General features: G+C 47.8%; 1 protein-coding gene across 1 annotated transcript in view; it reads right to left on the reverse strand.

Moving 5' to 3' along the window:
• Positions 1 to 15,087, reverse strand: part of USP14 (ubiquitin specific peptidase 14) — a 34,209-nt gene extending 19,122 nt beyond the window's left edge. The window contains exons 1-3 of the mRNA XM_029069409.1: positions 15,009 to 15,087; positions 13,377 to 13,522; positions 6,747 to 6,779 (exon numbers count right to left, since the gene is read on the reverse strand). Of these exons, the coding sequence (XP_028925242.1) occupies positions 6,747 to 6,779; positions 13,377 to 13,522; positions 15,009 to 15,039 (210 nt within the window). The 5' untranslated portion in view covers positions 15,040 to 15,087. The remainder of the gene's footprint in view (positions 1 to 6,746; positions 6,780 to 13,376; positions 13,523 to 15,008) is intronic.
• Positions 15,088 to 16,810: the final 1,723 nt, after the last annotated feature.

Consider the following 16,810-nt stretch of genomic DNA (forward strand, 5'->3'; position numbering starts at 1 on the left):
AGGAAATACTAAGATGTTTAGCTTAACACATACAAGCAAAATCATAGCATCAGTTCTTCCCTATCCTGGGAGTTGAGTTTTTGCAGAATCCCACATAAAGAAAAACTAACGCTGCAACACTCTAATCATGTGGCTACACCAAACCGCATCAGCCTCTATACTGAGGCAGGCACAGATTGTTGGAAGAACATTTCCTAATTCTTCCATTACACACTATTCAGGGGGTATTGTAAAAAATGGAAGAACTGATCCTATAGCCATGAATCTGTGGGGGTGGTGCGTGATCACTTAGGAAAGGGATCAGAAAGCACATTTCCCATCTGGTTCCCACTCAGCCCTCCTCCTTTCATGGTCAGATCACTGCAATCACCTCCTCAATGGTCTCCCTCCTTGCAGCCTCTCCCCATTTCAGTCCATTCTCCACACTCCTGAAACAATCCACACAAAGATCTCCAATGATTACACAACCCACTCACACAAAAACTCCTTGCCATAGGCTTAAGGCTCTCCACCAGCTATCTCTCTCTCTCTCTCTCACACACACAAATACATCAGCTTTCTTCACCCACTATCCCCAAGCTAGGGCTTTTCACTTCTACCAAGCACACATCTGAACTACACCCCCTCCCTCGCACTGCCGGCCTCTAAAACTTGCTCATTCCATTCCTTCGGGCTGGAACCGACCCCTCCCCTCCAAATCCACCATATCTCAGCCCTCGCCACCTTCTAATACTTCCTATATTCCCAGCTCCTCAAAAATGCCTTCCACACTTAATTCCCAATGCTTAAAGTCATCCCAAACCAACAGTCATCTGTAGCACTTATACACTGAATTATAACCATTCTCTGTGTTTGTGTACATTCAATTTTTCATTCCGTTATTTGTTCTACTTCCATGATCTAGAAATACTGTAAGGCGGGTCTCTCCTTTTAGTCTGTAAGAGCCTCGTCGGTAGGGTATGGGTCATGTGCTTCTGTGGCACTCTCCCATATGCTTAGAATTCTCCAGAACTGAGAGGCAAATCCTAAATGCCTGAGGGATGCTTTCAGAAAAAAATGCAGGACCAAAAATATTCCTGCCCTACTTAATCATTCAGATGGCTTCTGGAAGGCCCGGTATTTTAAGACTCCAAATCGTATCAATCGGAAGCATCTCTGCTCAGAATTATGCCTTTGCCCAGAACCAGATGGGATGTGACCCCAGCTGAGTGCAACAGCTGCTCCAGACCAGAACTGTAGACAGATGTCGACCTTCTTGACGGAGTGTGGGAACTGTGGAATTCCCACAGACCCTAGCACTACTGGGTGACAACGGTAACCTCGGTGAAGTGAGACAGTACACGTAGCCTTAGCAGACCACCAAAATTGAGACGGGAAACGAAGACATTACACATGTAAAGCCACGTGCAGAACTCAGGGAAAATGAGCTGCTTTTCTACGCTGGCCAGGTGGAAATAACAGCGCTGGCCAGCAAGCTTCAGGCCCTCGCCCATTAGGAGTAGAGACTTATGTCTTAAGTTCACATATTTCTACTGAATCCCATAAGGCTCTGCAAATCCACTGTCCTCCTTTAATTTCTAATGCAAGAATTGCCTGAGGAAGAGTGATGACATTCTTGCTAACAGGAAATAGCTTATTCTCAGGGGGTGGAAGAACGCACTTTTTCTAGACCCTACATGATGGAACTTATCTCAGCCTGTTACACTTAGTATTATATCACCAAGAAGTCCAATCTCAACTGTTTTAAGGTTATTTTAAAAACAACATGAAGCATGAAGCATCATGTTTTAAAGAATGCCTCACCTGTGCTCAAAACCCTGCCACTCCTTAAAGAAAGTGTTGTGGAGACTCTCTCATAGCCAAATAGTTTTATCGCTATCATCATTTTAAGTAAATGGATAAGTGTAAAGTTAAAAAAAAAAAACCCTAATGGGTGCTCTTAACCAACCTTTGCTCAAGGAAAATGAATATATTATAAAACCAGCAATTCCATAAGCTTTGTTTTCACAGTTAGGGGTTGTTCTTCCAATATTACTATCTAACTGGATCGAAAGCAATGGGAAGAGGTTTGTGACCCACATCTAAAGTCTTAGGCAAGCTGCAGTTTTTCTTAATATAGGTTTCTTGGTTATGGGAGAACTAAGTGAAACAGAAAGGGTTCCGAAGGTATTTTTATATATGTGTATATATCTATGATTCCATTTATTTTGACGCTATTGTTGCCTACCTGTTTTGCTTTCTGTCTGCTCCCCTTCTAGACCGTGAGCCCATTGTCGGATAGGGTTTGTCTCTGTTGCCGAACTGTAGTTTCCAAGCGTTTAGTACAGTGCTCTGCACATCGTAAGCACTCAATAAATACGATTGAAGGAAGGTTTATTCTCAAACTATAAAGTATGTAATTTTTAGTAATGTTTAAAGTGTGGCTCAGTGGAAAGAGCCCGGGCTTGGGAGTCAGAGGTCATGGGTTCGAATCCCGGCTCTGCCACTCATCAGCTGTGTGACTGTAGGCAAGTCACTTCACTTCTCTGTGCCTCAGTTACCTCATCTGTAAAATGGGGATTAAGATTGTGAGCCTCACATGGGACAACCTGATGACCCTGTATCTACCCCAGTGCTTAGAACAGTGCTCTGCACATAGTAAGCGCTTAAATACCAACATTACTATTATAATTCCAACTAAATTTACAATAGAAGCCGCATAGCCTAGTGGAAAGAGCTTGGGAGTCAGAGTACATGGGTTCTAATCCCAGCTCTGCCAGTTGTTTGCTCTGCGATCTTGGGCAAGTCACTTAACTTCTCTGTGCCTCAGTTCCCTCATCTGTAAAATGGGGATTAAGACTGTGAGTCAGCGAGGCTCAGTGGAAAGAGCCCAGTTTTGGGAGTCAGAGGTCATGGGTTCTAATCCCAGCTCTGCCACTTGTCAGCTGTGTGACTCTGGGCAAGTCACTTCACTTCTCTGTGCCTCAGTTCCCTCATCTGTAAAATTGGGATTACGACTGTGAGCCCCACATGGGACAACATGATCACCCTGTATCACCTTGTATCGCCCCAGTGCTTAGAACAGTGCTTTGCACATAGTAAGCGCTTAACAAATACCATCATTATTATTATTATTCTCTGTGCCTTAGTTCTCCTATTCTCCTTCCTACTTAAACTGTGAGCCCCATGTGGGACAAGGACTGTGTCCAACCTAATTAAACTTTATCTGCCTCAGCATTTAGAACAATGTTGGACACCTAGTAAATGCTTAACAAATACCATGAAAAAAGCCAAATGGGTTCTAAAAGATCTGTCTTACTTCTGAGGAAAATGCAGGTGAATTTTAAAAGTTAAGATGTATTTGCTTGATAAGTAATGATAATAAAAATAATGTATTAAGTTCAGTAAGTTCTTAAGACAAATAATGGCATTTGTCAAACAGTTACTATGTCCCCAACACTATATTAGGCACTAAGATAGTTACAAGCTAATCAGGTTGGACACAGTCCCTGTGTCCCCTCCTCCTCACAGGAAGGGAGGAGGGGAGAACAAGTATTTCACTCCATTTTAAAGATGAGGATCTTACCCCGCTTTGATTACTGCATCAGTTTCCTTGCTGACCTCCCTGCCTCAATTCTTTCCCCACTCCACCCTGCAGCCTGGATCATTTTTCTACAAAAACGTTCAGTTAGTATTTCCCCACCCCTCAAGAACCTCCAGTGGTTGCCCATCCAACTCCACATCAGAAAGAAACTCCTTACCAACAACTTTAAAGCACTCAGTCACCTTGCCCCCTCCTCCCTCATCTCACTACTCTCCAACTACAGTCCAGCCCACACACTTCGCTCCTCTAACGCTAACCTTCTCACCGTACCTTGATCTCATCTATTCCACGGCCGACCTCTGTCCACGTCCTTTCTCTGGCCTGGATCACCCTCCCTCTTCATAACCAACACAAAATTACTCCCCCCACCTTCAAAGCTTTATTGGAGGGACATCTCCTCGAAGAGGCCTTCCCTAAGCCCTCATTTCCTCTTCTCCCACTCCCTTCTGCATCACCTTGATTTGCTCTCTATTAACCCTTCCCTGAGCCCCATTCATTCAATCGTATTTACTGAACACTCAGTGTGCACAGCACTGTACTAAGCACTTGGGAAAGTACAACGTAACAATAAACGGACTACAACGAGCTTACAGTCTCATCCGTAATTTATTTATATTAATGCTGGTCTCCCCCTCTAGATTGTAAGCTCGTTGTGGGCAGGGAATGTATCTGTTATACTGCTATACTCTATTCTTCCAAGTGCTTAGTACAATGTTCTGCACACAGTAAACTCTCAATAAATACAACTGATTGATGAAGAAACTGAGGCACAGAGAAGTTACGTGACTTGCCCAAAAATCACACCACAGGCAAGTAATAATAATATTAATTGTAGTATTTGTTAAGTGTTTACTATGTGCCAGGCACTGTAGTAAGTGCTGGGGGAGATACAACGTTATCAGGTTGGGGACAGTCCCTGACCCACATGGGGCTCACAATCTTAATCCCCATTTTCCAGATGAGGCATAGAGAAATGAAGTGACTTGCCCAAGGTCACAGAGCAGATAAATGGAACTGTCAGGATTAGAACCCAGGTCCTCTGACTTCCAGGCCTGTACTTTTTCCACTTGGTCTCACTGCTTCTTAACAATTAACAGAACGGCAGGACACCCTACACTTCAATTTCATGAGGCATGAAAAAGGAACCTCAGAATGAAAAAGTCTACACTAAATGACCATACATCACTCAGTAGCATTTACTGCCTGTGTGCAGAGGACTATATTAAATAGTCGGGAGAGTACAATGGAATCAGAAGACACTCATCCCCGCACTGAAGAAGTTTTCAGTCTAGCGGGAGATGCATTATTATTACTCCCCGCATAATCGATGTAGTTATAGAAAGGCCCAGGTGATGCAAAGTAACTCAGGTGAAACAAGGTGGGGAGATTTACAATAATTGGGATAGACCATCTAGAAGAGATATGATCACAGAAGGGTTTGAAGAAGGGGAGATCTGGGGTCCGCTATATATGAAGGAGGAGGGAGTTAAAGGCAGGGTGCAGGGCATGAGCAGCATGAGGGAGTGGCAGAAGAAATGAGAACAAGGCACAGTGAGTAAATCCGTTTGAGAGGAATGAAGATAATGAACTGGGGTGTAGGGGAAGAAGAGAGGACATTAGAAAGGAGAGAGCTGACATGTTTGAAGCCAACAGTTAAGTGCTTCTGTTTCATGTGGAGAGGAATGGGCAGTCAGTGGAGGCTTCTGAAAAGTAGAGAGACAGGGGCAGTACAATATTTTTGAAAAACAATCCAGGCAGCAGAATCAAGTACCACCTGGAGGCATGGAGAACAACGAGGAGGCTGATACAATAAGAGGTCAAGCATGCAATGACAAGAGCCTGGGCCAGCATGACAAACTCTGTTGAATTCTTGTGAAGACATGCATGCACATACAACAGAAGTACATTTTTCACACAGGAGCCACACGACATAAATGAAAAAAGTCAACTCTGATACCCAAAATAAGGGGAAAGAGGAAGTGGCATGGTCGATTCTACAGGAAATGTGGTGGGAGAGGGGAGTGAGCAAAGATGATCCTGGCACCGTCATCTCATTGTGGGCAGGGAATATGTCTACCAACTCCCATGGTATACATCTTAATATCTCGGCCCATAGTAAGTGCTTAATAAATCCGATCGATCAGTGTGTCATCAGTCTTTACACTACCTCTCTTGATCGAGAGATGGTCTCAACACTGAGTAGAGTGGAAATGGATGTGCACATGCTGTGCAATTATGAAAAGCAGCGTGGCTCAGTGGAAAGAGCATGGGCTCTGGAGTCAGAGGTCATGAGTTCAAATCCCAGCTCTGCCACTTGTCAGCTGTGTGACTGTGGGCAAGTCACTTGACGTCTCTGGGCCTCAGTTACCTCATCTGTAAAATGGGGATTAAGATTGTGAGCCCCATGTGGGACAACCTGATTCCCCCGTGTCTCCCCCAGCGCTTAGAACAGTGCTCTGCAAATAGTAAGCGCTTAACAAATATCAACATTATTATTATTATTATTCATCAATGTCACGGTCTTACCAGTGGTGCTTTTTTTCTTTCTCCTGCTCCCACCATTTCTAAATACTTTGTGTCTTGCCACCCCTTTGGACTGCTAGCCTGAGGGGGGGAACTGTATCTCTGGCCTCTGTTGCAGTCAGAGTACACGGCCCTGCACACAGTAGGCACTTAGTAGATGCCACTGACTGACTACAGATTTGCCTGCCCGGAAGCAGGGCAACCAACAAAATGAAAGGCAAGTGAACTGAAAAATCAGATCTGGACAGTGCAAAGTGCACTCAGACAGTTGGAAATTTACTATAACATTTTGGCCTGATCCTATTCTTAGATCACCTCAAAAAATATTAGGGAACTGATTAGGTAAGTGAAGAAAATCTCTCTGGCACTTTACATTTTGAAATACGAATTAAAATCAAATCACAATTTGTTCTAAATTTGCAGAGCCAATAGGAGATGGTTAATGGGAAACTCAGATAAAGCAATTTTAACAAAATCAGGTCTAGGCATAAGTCATTTCAATTACATTTTCTTTAACTTCTCAAAAAATTGACAAGTTTAATTTTAATAGAAACACAACCTCCAATGAAGCAAAGTTAGCTTAATATAATTTAAGCCTATTAAGAAATTACATTTGCATAACTAGAGTCAAGGTACTTACACTCTTTATCTTGAGGTTTCCCCAGTCTTCATCCTGTTTTAAACAGAAAAGAAATCTTTTTAAATGACTTATTCGGCAGTACTGAGGCACCCACTATATGTACAGTATCACAGTAAACATCAGCAGTTGAATCAGATTATACTCTACACTAAACTCAGTTTTATGCTCCTCAAACTGCTTTCAAACTCTACTCTGACAAATAGCTCTTTTCTCATTCATTCGCTCATTCAATCGTATTTATTGAGCGCTCATACTGTGTGCAGATCACTGTACTAAGTGCTTGGAAAGTACAATTCGGCAACAGATAGACAATCCCTACCCAACAATGGGCTCACAGTCTAGAAGGGAGGAGACAGACACTAAAACAAAACAAGTAGACAGGCATCAACAGCATCAAAATAATAAACAAATAAGGTATACACACATCATTAATAAAATAGAATAATATGTACATACATATACAAATGCTGTGGGGCGGGGAGGGGGTAGAGCAGAGGGAGGGAGTAGGGGTGATGGGGAGGGGAGGAGAAGCAGATGAAAAGAGAGGGAACTCAGCCTGGGAAGACCTTCTGGAAGAGGTGAGCTTTCAGTAGGGCTGTGGAGGGGGGGAGTGAGCTAGTTTGGCGGATGTGAGGAAGGAGGGCTTTCCAGGCCAGGGGTAAGATGTGGGCTAGGTGAGAACGAGGCACAGTGAGAAGGATAGTACCAGAGGAACGGAGCATGCGGGCTGGGCTGCAGAAGGAGAGAAGGGAGGTGAGGTAGGAGGGGGCAAGGTGATAGCTTTGAAGCCAATAGTGAGGAGTTTTTGCTTCATACAAAGGTTGACAGGCAACCACTGGAGATTTTTGAGGATGGGGGTGGCATGCCCAGAGTGGTTTCTACAGAAAGATAATCCAGGCAGCAGAGTGAAATATAGACTGAAGTGGGGAGAGACAGGAGGTTGGGAGGCCAGAAAGGAGGTTGATGCAGTTGGTCCAGTTGGGATACGATGACTGATTGTACCAACATGGTTGCGGTTTGGATGGAAAACAAAGGGCAGATCGTGGCGATGTTGTGTAGGTGAGACAGGCAGGTTTTGGTGACAGACTGGATGTGTGGGGTGAATGAGAGTGCAGAGTCGAGGATGACACCAAGGTTGTGGACTTTTAAGACATGACCTCTTCACATGTGGAAAGGACCCTCTACTAGACAGCTGAGCAAATCCTCTAGGAACCTGCAATTGCCAACCCATGGTAATCCCTGGGCACAGCTCCCAATATGCTAACGCCCTGTAGCTGGCAGGGCCTTATGCCTGCGGAGGGCTGCCTCGACTTCTCTCTCCACCAAGCAGCCATGCGAACCCTCGTGGCCGCCGCCTTCCCGCGTCAGCATTAGGGAAGCAGTGTGGCCTAATGGAAGGAGCACAGACCTGGGCTGGTTCTAATCCCAGCTCGGCCACTCGTCTGCCGTGTGACCTTGGACAAGTCACTTGGCTTCTCTGCACCTCAGTTTCCTCGTTCATTAAATGGGGGTTAAGTCTGTGAACTCCTTATGGGACAGGGACCGTGTCAGACTTGATTATCTTGTACCTACCCCAGTACTTGGTACGGTGCTTGGTGCAAAGTAGCGCTAACGAGTACCATGAAATTTAACAAAGAAAACAAGCCAACTGACAAAAAAAACACACAACTGGGGCCCTCGGCATCCTCCTCATCTAAGGGATCACTTCACTGCTCTCCTGGAAACTCACAGCAGCCTCCTGGTCACCGAGGAACCTTTATCCCAGCCTGTCTCACACCACCCTGGCGGGGTAGAGAAAAGCATGCGCAGGCCGGTGCCGTCTCCACAAAACCTCGGCAAGGTGTCACTGCAGAATTTGAGTGCCAAGGAGCCTGAAATTTTGCTCCTCTAGCCACACGACCCTACTAAGCTCTGTGTTTGGATTTCATGTTGTCTCAGTGTTTTGTTGCATCAATCCTTCTGTGTCTGCCACCAGTCCCCTCTATCCCAGGAACCACATCTGATTCCTACCTGGTGTACTCCCAGCTTTCAGTACAGTATGTGCTTAGTACTATTACAGCTACTAAAACACTTGTTTCGATAGCTTCCTACCAAGGAAGTTGGGTATGAAAAATGAAATTTCATTTCATTTAAGAGGGGAGTCTCTCAAAATGTGGTCTGCAAGGAACTTCCAGGTGGCTGCTCCCCAATTTTTCACCTTTGGGAAGGAAGGTTCCTCCGTTTTCTTAACTGGCGCTTCTGCTGCGCCCATTTTTGGAATGGAGGTGGGGGGTAGGGATTACCACAGGCACCTACCCTATATGTGGCATGCCCAGGGAATCAGGGCAGGCAGGAGGCCCTCTTTAATCAATGAGCATTTGGGTACAGAATGTTATAGTAATCTCTGGAGCAGAGTACAACGGAATTCACAGACATAACCCCTCCCCTCAAGTCACTTGCTATCCAGCGGGAAGGCAGGGAGGAGGACACTGTCACTAACAAATTATAGGAAGGAGGAGGCAATACGGAATTAAGTTTACATACATAGGCACAAAGGAGAAGTACGAGTTCCCAAGTGCTTGGGTGACGGAGAAGGGCTGAAGCAGTAATAGCAATGGTATTTATTAAACGCTCTATGCAGAACACTGTACTAAGCACTGGGAAAAAAAAATACAGAGAGGGGGATTAGACATGGTCCCTGACCCCTTAAGGGACTCATGAGAGATACAGACGTGGAGAAATGAGAGATTAATCTCCTGGTGAAGATGGAGAGCAGTAGACTTGCCGAATATGAAGCGGGAAGGAGCTCAGGGGCAAGGCAAGCACTGGTCCACTGGATAAGGCATCCGACTTCAGAAGGCTGAACGTTCGAATCCCTTCAAGGTTAGTTTTTGGAAGCAGTGCGGTTTAGTGGCTAGAGCAAGGGCCTGGGAGTCAGAAGGGCAGGGGTTCTATTACCGGCTCTGCATCTTGTCTGTTGTATGACCCTGGGCGATCACTTAACTTCTCTGGGCCTCAGTTACCTCATCTGTAAAATGGGGATTGAGACTATGAGTCCCATGTGGGTCAGGGACTGTGTCCAACCCGATTTGCCTGTATCCACCCCAGTGGATACAGTGTCTGGCGCATAATAAGCGCATCCCACCTCCGCCACTGGTCTGCTGTGTGACTTTGGGCAAGTCACTTCAATTCTCTGGTCCTCAGTTACCTCATCTGTAAAATGGGGATTAAGACTGTGAGCCCCACCTGGGACAACCTGATAACCTTATATCTATCCTGGCACTTTGAACAGTGCTTGGCATATAGCAAGTGCTTAACAAATACCACCATTATTATTATTATTATTATTAAAAAATACCACAACAATATTATTATAATTAAGTGGAAGGGTGTGATCAAGAGGTCAGTGCAGGAAAGCTGAAAAGAGACATAATGAGATTAACTTGAAAGGGGAACCAAGTCTGTGAGCTCAGGTGCAGTGGGAGGAGAGTGAAGAAGTAGTAGGGAGAGAGCTGATGGAAGGCCTTAGGGGTATAAAAAAAACTCACTAGTATGGGGAAGCACAGAATCCCTTCATCACTGTTACTGTTCTTAGTCTAACTTTGGTGAGAGAAAAGCAGAAATGTGGTCTGCCGAAAGGCCAAAGGGACTTTCTTCAATGCCCTCTGAGCCCCCATGAGACAGGATTAGGAAAACTCCAGCCACCAGTTTCCTGGGGCACCAGGATCCCTCTCGGATGGCTGTTTTTGGCTGGTTCGTTCCTTGTTAGGTACTATAGGCACTGGACACCTTTTATTTCTAAGGCCTCGGCCACCCTCAGGCTCAGCTTCTGCTGCTGCGTTTCACGTTCCAGAAGTGGTGCTCCTTTGTACAAGAACCTGGGAAAGGAACGGAGCTCTGAAGCAACAGAGGGAGCCAGATGTGACCTCCCTTCTCTCCCTGCACCCTATCACCGTGCACCCTCATTATTACACAGATTCTGCATTCCCGACTGCAACAGGTAGAAACTCCTGGCAATTGGCTCTAGGGCCTACAATTCGAATTCTCTCATCATTTTATCTACTTATTCTCTTTTACGCCCTACCTGGCCCTCTTCTTCTGTTGGAGTGTACTATACCCTGCAAGGGCTTAGTACAGTGCTCTGCACAAGCCTGTCAATGGGCAGGGATTGTCTCTGTTGCCAAATTGTACGTTCCAAGCTTTTAGTACAGTGCTCTGCACATAGGGAAGCAGCGTGGCTCAGTGGAAAGAGCACGGGCTTTGGAGTCAGGGCTCATGAGTTCGAATCCCAGCTCTGCCACTTGTCGGCTGTGTGACTGTGGGCAACTCACTTAACTTCTCTGTGCCTCAGTTCCCTCATCTGTAAAATGGGGATGAAGACTGTGAGCCCCACGTGGGACAACCTGATTCCCCTATGTCTACCCCAGCGCTTAGAACAGTGCTCGGCACATAGTAAGCGCTTAACAAATACCAACATTATTATTATTATTATTATAGTAAGTGCTCAATAAATACTATTGAATGAACAGTAAATGCTCAATACCACTGATTAATAACACACTCTCATGTCTCATTCTGAGAATAGTCTCATTCTCATTCTCCCACCACCGACGCTCCCCTCTCACATCCAAGGAAAGCTTCAAATAAATACCATCCACTGACTGACTCCGAGCATTTCTGAAGTCACATCTCCTCCAGGAGTCCTTCTCTGATTAATAATAATTGTGGCATTTGTTAAGCACTTACTCTGTGCTAGGCACTGTACTAAGAACTGGGGTGGACACCAGTAGATCAGGTTGGAAACAGTCCCTAACCCACATGGGGCTGACAATCTTAATCCCCATTTTACAGATGAGGTAACTGAGGTACAGAGAAGTGAAGTGACTTGTCCAGGGTCACGCAGTAGACAAATGAAGGAGCTGGGATTAGAACCCAGGTCTAATTTCTTTTCTCCCCAAATTATATCACCCCAACCCCTTCATCAGCACTTTAGCATCACCTAACCAGTAGCAGCTAGGTTTTATGCACTTTATTACTTTTCTCTCCCCGCTGATAGAGCGCTAGCTCTCCCAGGACAGGGACTGCCTCTACCTCTCCCGTGCTCTCCAAAGATTGTACAGTCTCTGCATACAGGGGTTCAATAAATACTATTCAATGATTACTTCTGTGCCTTTAAAGAACACAGCACTTCGGCACTACTCTATGCCTGTTTCCTCATCTGAATAAATACTATTCAATGATTACTTCTGTGCCTTTAAAGAGCAAAGCCCTGGGAGTCAGAGGACCTGGGCTCTAAACTCAACTCTGCACCCTTCGGCAGTCACTTCACTTCTCTGTGCCTCAGTTTCCTTATCTGTAGAGAATCCAATACCTATTCATCATCCCGCTTAGACCGTGAGGCCCATTTGGTACGGAGACTATGTCCGACCTGATCGGCTTGTAGCTACCCCAGAGTTTAGCATATTGTAAGTGCTTAAGGAATACCACAATCATCATCACAGTAAATAATAATAGTAACTTGAACAAAGGCCCCTTTGATGTGTTCTTATGATGCATTACTTCTGCAATATACACTAGGTTACCTCACTGGGTCAGTAAGAGTGTCCATAAGATTTGAGTGCTACCAGGGGCCCCTCCCTGACCTAAATTACATCAGGGACCCCTAGGACCAGGTAATTAGAAGGAGAAGTAGCATGGCTCAATGGAAAGAGCATAGGCTTGGGAGTCAGAGGTCGGGGTTCTAAACCTGGCTCCACCACTTGTCAGCTATGTGACTTTGGGCAAGTCACTTCACTTCCCTGTGCCTCAATTACCTCATCTGTAAAATGGGGATTGAGACTGGGAGCCCCATGTGTGACAACCTGATTACCTTGTATCCCCCCCAATGCTTAGAACAGTGCTTGGCACATAGTAAGCGCTTAACAAATGCCATCATCATTATCATTATTATTATTTGGAATTCTGGACTCTGCTTTAACAGGGCCTTGCATTTCATGTAGTAGTGGGGAACAGAACGTCAAGACTACGAAGAATTTAGAAGGATCCCACTGTTAAGTGAATAGACAAAATATGTACAATTTCTGCCACCCATATTTTGGGAGGGGGTGTGTACATCCATATTTTAGCAGCAGGGATTGAAAAAGTCATGGCTGCATAGGGAGGGGCTAAGAATTTGTGGAAACTTTCTACGAGATATCTGCACCTCTTTCTCTCTACTTTCTGCCTGCTCCAACCTGCCCCTAAGTAGCTGTCGACTTCTCGGACTTAGGGGCTCCTCCGCTGGGCTCTACTTGTTCCGCACCAAGCTTTGGCTCCAGGGCAGACATGCTCACCAATGAAGTGCTCGTCACTCCTACCCCTCCTCACTCACCTGGGCAGACAAGCAGACACTGCAGGCCGAGAAGGACAGAAGGGCACCAGGGGGGACCAAAACACACCTGCCAATCGGATCCACCCCAAGTGATGTGCGGAAGTGGGGAAGTGATGATGTGAGCATCTCTCATAAACTTTATGAGTGGAGACACCCAAAAAATGCCCTTTGGTAGCAAAGAGAAGAATTTCTCAGATGTACGAAACCTCCCCTTAAATGCAAAACGAGCAACATTCAATAGGACGTGGCTCCAAGCAGAAAAGATTTTTACTTAATTTTACCTTCAGAGTTCCTCCTTTCACCATAACTTTCTGTCTGGCTGGCTGGACACCGGTCAGTGCAAAAAGCTGGGCCTTGAACACCATGGGAGGTTCGTCGGTATTCAGCTCCACACCGTCAAACTTCTCCTTCCCCCATTTTACATTAACTGCAAATAAAGAGTTCAGCTCATCTGTCTGGTTAAACACATTCCTCAAGGGGAGCTAGCTCAAGGACCTCTATTATTTCATGCACGACCAAGTTACAGGGTAGAACTTGGAGGAGCTAGTTCCCGGGGAAAGGAGCAGATCCTGAACGGTGAAAATAAAGAAGCAATTTCCAGCTGGCATAGGAGCGGATAAGTCAAATGAAATCAGTCTGATCGCTGTCCCCCGATGGCCCTCATGCCTCCCACTTCTCTGAAATAACAGAAAATAAATGGCTTCAAGGGCCAGCTGGCCCGTTGGTTCAACATTTCAACCAGAATTCCGGTCTTAGAGAAGCAGCGTGGCTCAGTGGCAAGAGCCCGGGGTTGGGGAGTCAGAGGTCATGGGTTCTAATCCCGGCTCTGCCGCTTGTCAGCGGTGTGTCTTTGGGCCAGTCACTTCACTGGGCCTCAGTTCCCTCCTCTGTAAAATGAGGATGAAGACTGTGAGCCCCACGTGGGACCACCTGATCACCTTGTATCCCCCCCCAGGGCTTAATAGTAAGCGCTTAACAAATACCATCGTTATTATTATTATTAAGCACCAAATCCTACTTAATGCGAGGCAATAGGCAGGAGATGTACATCCCCTTGATTCATTTTATTGCTATTGTTTTAAAAAGATGTACATCCCCTTGATTCTATTTACTGCTATTGTTTTTGTCTGTCTCCCCCGATTAGACTGTAAGCCCATCAATGGGCAGGGACTGTCTCTATCTGTTGCCGAATTGTACATTCCAAGCGCTTAGTACAGTGCTCCGCACATAGTAAGCGCTCAACAAATACTATTGAATGAACGAATTCGCTCCCCTCCCCACCCACCCAATTTTAAGAGGGGGGTGTCCCGGGCCGGCTGATCTCCACTGCTGAGCTGTACATTCCAAGCGCTTAGTACAGTGCCCTGCGGAGACGGAGCGCTCAGCAAAGCCGACGGAATGAACCGCAGAGCCGACGGCGGGGGGGAAGGGGTCAGCAGCCCGGTGGCGGGCGGCGCGGCCGGCCTCGCCCGCCCCTTTCAACCCGGGGGCTTCAAATCGGCGGGGCCATGTTGAGCCCGCGGCAGCAGGGAGGGCGGGCCCCATCCCTCGGCCAGGGGACGATGTCCCGGGGCCCCACCCCACCGGCGGGGTCCGGGGGCACACGTGGGCGGGGCGGAGGAAGGGGGTCAAGGCGGGGGCGGGCTAAAGGGCCCAAGAGGCCCGCCGACCGCCTGGCCCCGGCCGGCCTCCCGAAGGCCGGGGGCGGGCACCATTTCGCCGGGCTGGCCGAGGCCCGATGCGGCCCGAGAGGGTGGCGGCCTCCTGCCGGGAGGGCCCCGGCGCCACCACCCCGCTCCCCGGCGCCGGGGGTCTGCGGGGGCCCCCGGGGGGGAAGGAGGGAGGAAAGGAGGGAGGAAAGGAGGGAGGAAAGGAGGGAGGAAAGGAGGGAGGGAGGGCCGGGGCGGACTGACCTGAGAAGAGCGGCATGGCGGCGCGGCTCATTCCAACCGGCCCCGGCCGATGACGCGGCGGCGCGCTGGGGCGCGGCTCCGGGGGCGGGCGCGCGCACGCAGACGCCGGCGGCGCGGGGACGGGGCGGCGGCGGGCGCGCGTACGCAGGGCCGCCGCGTGGCGAGAGCGCGGCCTGGCGAGTCTCCGGCCGGGGGTTCGAATCCCCGCTCCGCCCTTCGTTCATTCATTCGATGGTACTTCCTCGCCACTTGTCGCCTGGGTGACCCTGGGCACGTTGGAGAAGCGGCGTGGCTCAGTGGAAAGAGCCCGGGCTGGGGAGTCGGAGGGCATGGGTTCTCCTCCCAGCTCCCCCGCTTGCCGGCTGTGGGACCCTGGGCAAGTCACTTGGCTTCTCTGGGCCTCAGTGACCTCATGGGGAAAATGGGGATTAAAACTGGGCCCCACGTGGGATCACCTTGTAGAGAAGCAGCGTGGCTCAGTGGAAAGAGCCCGGGCGTGGGAGTCGGAGATCATGGATTCGAATTCCAACTCTGCCACTTGTCGGCTGTGTGACTGTGGGCAAGTCACTTCACTTCTCTGGGCCTCAGTGACCTCATCGGGAAAACGGGGATTAAAACTGAGCCCCCACGTGGGATCACCTTGTATCCCCCAGCGCGTAGAACAGTGCTTTGCACATGGTAAGCGCTTAACAAATGCCAACATTATAATTACTCACTGGGCCTCAAGTTCCCTCATCTGGCAAACGGGGATGAAGACTGTGGGCCCCACGTGGGACAATCTCCTGACCTTGTATCATTGTATCACCCCCCCCCCCCCGCCAGCGCTTAGAAGAGTGCTTGGCACATAGTAAGCACTTAACAGATACCATCATCATTACTATTGTTATAATTATTAATCCTCATTTTACAGATGAGAAAATCGAGGCATAGAGAGGCAAAGGGAATCGTGCACTGTAACTCAGCTGATCAGTGGCAAGAACCAGGATTAGAACCCATGACGTCATGGATGGAGCACGGGCCTAGGAGTCCCGTCATGCGTCATGAGTTCTAATTTCAACTCTGCCGCTCGTCTGCTGTGTGACCGCGAGCAAGTCACATCACTTCTCCGGGCCTCGGTTACCTCATGTGAAAAATGGAGAATGAGACTGTGAGCCCCATGTGGGACGGGGGACTGTGTCCAACCCGATTTGCTTGTAACCACGCAGTGCTTAGCACAGTGCCTGGCACAAAGTAAGTGCTTAACAAATACCATCATTATTATTATTATAACCCAGGTATCCTAACTCCCAATCCTGTGCTTTCCTCGAGGTCAAGCTGCTTTAAATTGTGAGTGTGCATTTGCATAGTGAAAGAACTATAACTGGAGGAAGAGAAATCAATCAGAATCGTCCTGGGCATTGTCATCCCCCTCCTCAAAAATCTCCAGTGGTTTGCCTATCAACCTTCACATGAAGCAAAAACTCCTCTCTATTGGCTTCAGAGCTCTCCCTCACCCTGCCCCCTCCTGCCTCACCTCCCTTCTCTGTTTCTACAGCCCAGCTCGCACACTCCGCTACTCTGCCACCGCTCACCTCCTCATTGGGCCTCGTTCCCGCCTGTGCCGCTGTCGAGCCCTGGTCCACCTCCTACCTCTGGCCTAGAATGCCCTCCCTCCTCACATCCACCAAACTAGCACATTTACCCCTTCAAATCCCTATTGAAAGTTCACCTCTTCCAAGAAGTCTTCCTGGACTAAGCCTCCCTTTTCCTCTGCTCCCCCTCCCCATCACCCTGACTTGCTCCCGCTGCTCTACCCCCTCCCT

This window comes from Ornithorhynchus anatinus, chromosome 7, assembly GCF_004115215.2.
Source record: "Ornithorhynchus anatinus isolate Pmale09 chromosome 7, mOrnAna1.pri.v4, whole genome shotgun sequence".
Taxonomy (NCBI): domain Eukaryota; kingdom Metazoa; phylum Chordata; class Mammalia; order Monotremata; family Ornithorhynchidae; genus Ornithorhynchus; species Ornithorhynchus anatinus.